This window comes from Protobothrops mucrosquamatus, unplaced genomic scaffold (assembly GCF_001527695.2).
Source record: "Protobothrops mucrosquamatus isolate PMUCROS unplaced genomic scaffold, P.Mucros_1.0 scaffold1635, whole genome shotgun sequence".
NCBI classification, from domain to species: Eukaryota; Metazoa; Chordata; class Lepidosauria; order Squamata; family Viperidae; genus Protobothrops; species Protobothrops mucrosquamatus.
The window spans coordinates 261594-267593 of record NW_015387794.1 but is presented as its reverse complement, the minus strand read 5'-3'; the positions used below and the strand labels follow the sequence as shown (position 1 = coordinate 267593).

At 33.0% G+C, this 6000-nt stretch overlaps 1 protein-coding gene across 1 annotated transcript in view; it reads left to right on the top strand.

Moving 5' to 3' along the window:
- Positions 1–6000, top strand: part of SBF2 (SET binding factor 2) — a 210926-nt gene that overhangs the window by 118971 nt on the left and 85955 nt on the right. The window contains exons 11-13 of the mRNA XM_015822660.1: positions 1218–1331; positions 4432–4560; positions 5241–5339. Of these exons, the coding sequence (XP_015678146.1) occupies positions 1218–1331; positions 4432–4560; positions 5241–5339 (342 nt within the window). The remainder of the gene's footprint in view (positions 1–1217; positions 1332–4431; positions 4561–5240; positions 5340–6000) is intronic.

Here is a 6000-nt window from a genome sequence, read left to right as displayed (position 1 = left end):
ATGGTAACCCTTTGTTACAATGAAATGCTTGTAGAAAGAAGAAATTGAGCTACACTTAGCATGAGGCTAGTAAGACAGCGTTTCCTCTACAGGACTCCAAAAAGTACAGATAGTCCTTAACTTACAATAGTTCATTTAGTGACCATTTGAAGTTACAATGGCATTGAAGAAAGTGACTCATGACCATTTTTTACACTTAACAATCATTGTGGCCATGTGATCAAAATTCAAATGCTTGGCAACTGGGTCATATTTATGAGAGTTGCAGTGTTCCAGGGTCCTGGGATCCCCTTTTGCAACCTTCTGATAAGCAAAGTCAGTAGGGAAGCCAGGTTCACTTAACAACCGTGTTACTAACTTAACAACTGCAGTGAGTCACTTAACAACTGTGGCAAGAAATGGGGCAAACTGACTTAACAACTGTCTCGCTTAGCAGTCGCAATTTTGGACTCAATTGTGGTCAAAAGTTGAGGACTACCGGTATCAGTCCTATCTTTTCATTATATTTTGAAGCATTACTGCAGTATCCTATCTGTGATCCCTGAATTAAATTTACTTTCCACGGTTAGTATCAATGCACAGTTTATAGGAAAATGAAGTATTGGTGAAAAATGAAACTGAACTGAGGTATATCAAATGTACTGGTGCCAGAGTCCTTAAAGGTGGGGTTTATACCTGCATAATTGAAGTTCTTGCAACTCAATACAAGCAAGCTGTTTACATGGGATTTTTAATTTTAATATCATATTGTGATTTTGATTAAATTTGGGGACCAGTGGATGCATTTGGAATGTTGAGAACATGTTATAGATTTTAAAAATGGGTGCAATAGAGGCCATATCCAGTCACAAAATATCAATTCACCAAAGGTGTCCTGGTGGAATTTCTTCCAATAACTCTTCTAGCTTCCAAGAGAATCTGTTCCATCACCATTAACCTTTGTTTCGTTTGCTACACATGCAACTTCCAAGCAAATACTGGCTGCAGGCACTTGCCATTTTTATTGTTGAAGAATGTTTTCTTGGTCTCTATGGAGCCCATTTAGCTTCCTATTTTTTAATTTGAAAAAAACAAAATAGAGTAATCTCTGGTGGGGCTTGAAACCTGGATGGTGTCAAGAAAGATGTTGTCAGACCATTGGGGTCTCAGGCTATTGATGAATTAGTTGGGAAGGAATACCTTATTTTCATATTATAACAGTTTTGTGTCTTTCTTAGGATAAAGAGGTGCGTGGAGTCTTTCTTAGATTATTTGCACAACTTTTCCAAGGATATAGATCCTGTCTTCAGCTAATCAGAATTCATTCAGAACCTGTAATAAACTTTCATAAGGTAACGATAATGTTGAACCTAGTAGCTTATAAATAATGTTGTATTTTTAAAAGATTAAAATAAGCAAAACACTATTAGCTCAATAAGCACCTTGATCTAGTCTGAAATTTTAAGACAATCCAGTTTCATAAAAACTTGTAAAATGTACAACTTTTTACTACTTTTTCTCCATGCTGTTTAAAAAGCTAAGATTATGTGCCAATAATGTAATTGTACATGTAATTGTATCTCTTTCATTTTTGTAAGTGGAACTTCTGAATATGTTAGCTGCAAGTCCAACTAACAGTTCTTTTTAATGAGTAAATGGATAATAAAGAACTTGTAGAATATTTCTTCTTTCTACCAAAAATAATATATCTAATTGATCTATCTATGATAAAGATCTGAAATGGAACTCAGGGCAAACAGTAATTCCAAAATTTAAATCTTACATTTAATTTCCATTTAACAAAAAATGCTGTTTTCTCATATTTCCTTTTTTGCCTTTGAGTTGGTGTTGACTCCTGATGACTTCCTGGACTAGTCTGCAGTTTTGTTGTCAAAAGTTCAAAAGTGGGTTGCTATTGCCTATTCACTTTTTACTAGGGATATGAAATACTGTGCTGGACAATGCAGATACATTGCCCTGTATGTAATACAGGAACATTATGTTTTACTTATTTTAATCTTGTTCTTCAGTACCTTGAGCAACAGGGACACAGTGTTCATACCTTTAATGAGGCAGAACCAAAGGTATATTAAATAGTATAATTCAGCAGTAGATCTGGTTTAGAATCTAGAACTGTCTGAATACTTCCTGTGAGTGCTGATTTCTGATCAGGGCAATTAACAATTTCATCATTATCTCTACCCATAAGAATGCTGTGATTATATGTTATGATTTATAGTAACTGGGATATTCTATATAGCATTGCATGTTGCATCAATTTGCAAAAATGATTTACCCTTGTGACAATGCTTGTAAATATTTATTACTTGTTTTCCCAAGTTGGACAGGGATGTACCCAGTACAATAGGTCCAGAGTCTTTTTATGTATTTGGATACATGCCTGAATAGTTGAAGCTACTACACCATCAGATTATATGCAAGTTGTCATTAGGGAGAAGAAAGAAGGAATCTGAGATTCAAATTAACCATTTCTTGCAAATAATAATAGTCTTTAGTATGACCTGATGCTAAAATTCCTGAGCTAAAACTGCTGATCTAATTGAGTTTGGTTACTTACTCCTAAAGTAATTTCAAGTCCTGCTCTAATACTTCATTCTGCAATTGGTACAGATCAGAACCATGTTCCATAGATCTAGTCTTCTAGCTTGCCTCCAAACATTACACATTGGTTGTATGTTTGCCAAGATCCTCTAGGACCCAGCCAGATGCATCTTTAATGGCTGAGACAATCTGAATTGCCAGGCTGCCTAATATGGTGGCAGGTAGTTGTTACTATCTCTCCTTCCAAAAGGATCTTCTGACTGACTGAAAAATAAGAGAAATTTCTCACATGGTAGAATTTTTCCTATCAAGCACAAGAAATTTAGGTTGCATCTAAAGCTCTGTCCACTCTGTACTCTGTTTTTCCATTGATATTTTTATATTATCTGGCAATTTTTTTCTGCACATAGCTCTCCTATAAATTGTTATATTTTTCTCAGCTCCTAAATCAGAAATTTGAGGCTGCTGTACAAATGTTGTGTGTCTGGTTCCAAATTTAACTCCATTTTAGAGTCTGTTTTCTTCCAGCTAACTACAAAACCCAAATCTACAGCAATTTTTAATAATAACTTTAAAAATAGTTATTACTTCCTGTTTCTGAGCCAATCAGTTCTTTGTATTTCATGTAAATTCCATTTTTCTTGTTTGGTATAGAAACAGTAGTTCTTACTCATAACTATAGTCTGGGCACTATCAATTGGCACTCCTGTCATCTCCATTGATTTTTTTAATGATCTTTATGATGTTCATCATGCACTGTTAGGTATTCAAGCTTATAAGTGTCATTTGGTTGAGTAGCTGTCTGTCTAATATTGCCATAGATCATCTGCTAAACTTACTATTCTCTTATGCATGTGAGCACTATAAAAAATAATAGCAAGTTATCTGTAATTACCATTTTTTTTCTCCATTTCTCAGTATTGTGGCCTATTTTTCACAAACTGCTATTTCAATGTGATTAGGATTCTAGGTAGGTTCTTGCAGGATCCAGTGTCCAACCAAAATTTTCAGCTTTTGCATGTTCTGTAATGGTGGTTTGTACTAATGCAAACATATGTTTGATTGCAAAGATGAGTGCACAAAGAACCATAGTTAGCAACCTGCTGAGATGGTTAAAAATATTGTGCCTCCTAGCAGAGATTAGGAATGAATAATATGCTTCATGTTAGATGTTAATTCATGATCCAATGAATAGTTTTGTAAAATGAACCAGATGGCTCCAGCAAGTGAGCCAAAATGCATTCCATAAAGAGGAATAAACAAAAACGAAGAAATATCTGACCATGGGGGGAAACACTTTTTGACCTCAACTGGATTGTGAACATGAAGCAAAACTCATCCACCAAGTTGTTTTTCCAACCGAAAATTTTCTTTGCTGTTTAGCAGCAGTCTTCCCCCACCCTTTGTTCCTTCTTCATTTGTCTCATCCCATGTTCTGATGCCCTAGAGAAAGGTAAAGGGTTATATGTGTGTGGAGATGCCATGTGTTAGGTGAGCTAACCACATTGGCTTGTATCTCAAGAGACAGAGGTCCAGATTTGAATTAATAGGTAAATAAAGTTATCTAATCTAGTTTTTATATCATTTTTATGTTTTTAATGATCACACAGCTGTTAAATAGATTCTGTATGTAGCCATTTTACATCTTACCTTGCCTAATTTAAGTTTACTGAGAGAAAGCAGATTTCTAAATGCATTCCAAACATATTTGGAATGCACATTTGCGTGTATTCATGGAAAGTTTTCCATTTTTACAGCAACCTTAGTGTTATGGTAGTTCATGGTTTGGTTTTATTAAAAGCGTTAGACACATTGTTCTTTTTTGAACTTTACATTCTATAGTAACCATCCTTTTTTTCTTCATGTTTCACAATTTATTTTTATTTGCAGGCAGCTTTCTTAAGCCAACGGGGCTTAATTGAGAATGATTTCCTTACCAAAATTCTGAATGGAATGGCATTTGCAGGTTTTGTGTCAGAGAGAGGTCCTCCATATAGATCCTGTGATCTCTTTGATGAGGTAGAAGATATATATGTTTTTAAAGTTAATTGTGAAACTTGAGAGAAAATGTTTAATTTGTTTGAAGGGTTTTTTTTTGTTTTAGTTTTTGGTCTCATTACTTTTGTAAAATATATTTGAATAAATTAGCTTAAAAGAGTAGTTATGGGCATGTATTAATTTTTGTTTTCAAAATATTTGTTGCCTACGAACAGATATCCCGTGGGGAATTGTCGCTAGTAGGATAAATATATGCAAATAGTTTGCAGTATTTGTCATAATAAAACTTTTGTTGACCATTTTAAAAATTAAAAATGATAATATTACTTTATTATTTTTAGGTTTTTTTACACGCTTTCAATAAAGTATGAGAATTCATTAGGAGAGCAAACTTAGGAAATTTAATCAAGTTGTGAAAAGAGGGGCCCATTGCCAAATTATACATGTCCGATTATATTAAAAATATTTATTTTACTATTAGTAAAAGAAATACATTAGTATGTATTTCTGAATACTTAATTTGGTACAGCCAAAATGTCAAGTTTATTATTGTTTGAATTATTAACAATTATACAACATGCATTCAAAATAGAAATGGGAATGAGTTATTAAAAATGGTATGTAAATATTTTTAGTGCCATATGTAAAAATACTATCTAAAAGCTGCTTTTTATCAACAAAAATATGCTTTATTTTTAAAGCTGGTAGCATTTGAAGTAGAGAGAATTAAATCTGAAGAGAGCAATTCATTAAAAGTGTTAAAACATATCCGAGAACTCGCGGAGCACCTATTAAAAAATGTAAGTACAATGTACGTTTATGGTATAATTCATTAATATTTCATTCTAAATAATTGTGCTGTAAGTTGAAGATGCACAAAGCTGCTTGCAGTTACATAACTTAATTACAAAGTTGTAAGTACAGTTCTTAAGTAAACAATGGGTTTTTTTTAATTATTACATTTGGTATAAAATGTATTTGGTATGCAACATATCCTTGGGTTATGGAACTTTAAGGCCAAGTCATAAGTCAGAAAGAGGAATTGTTATTATTTTCTTCATTAATTGTTTTCTTCTCTTATAATTACAGTATGTAAAACATTCAGAGTTATTTGGGAGTTGGGCAGCCTTCTAAATTGAATTAAAAAAAACTTTTCATATCTGCTGAAAGTAACTTAGATCTTCACTCCATCTTCCTTTTTTCACCCTGCAGTAGTACTATTTCCATTATAAGATTGACATTTTATTTTGTTGTTACCTATCACTGTATAATATTGATGTACTGCAATTACGCTATGCCATTTTATGATTTAATTTTGGTCATTAGTAAAAGATTTTTTTTTGTTGGAAAGTCTGCAGAGAAGATTTAAAATATAAGATGAGAGAAAGTGGTTACCTACCTATCATATTGATCATTAAACTGTTTGAATTCCATTCAAAGTAATTAATTTTTGATTTTATT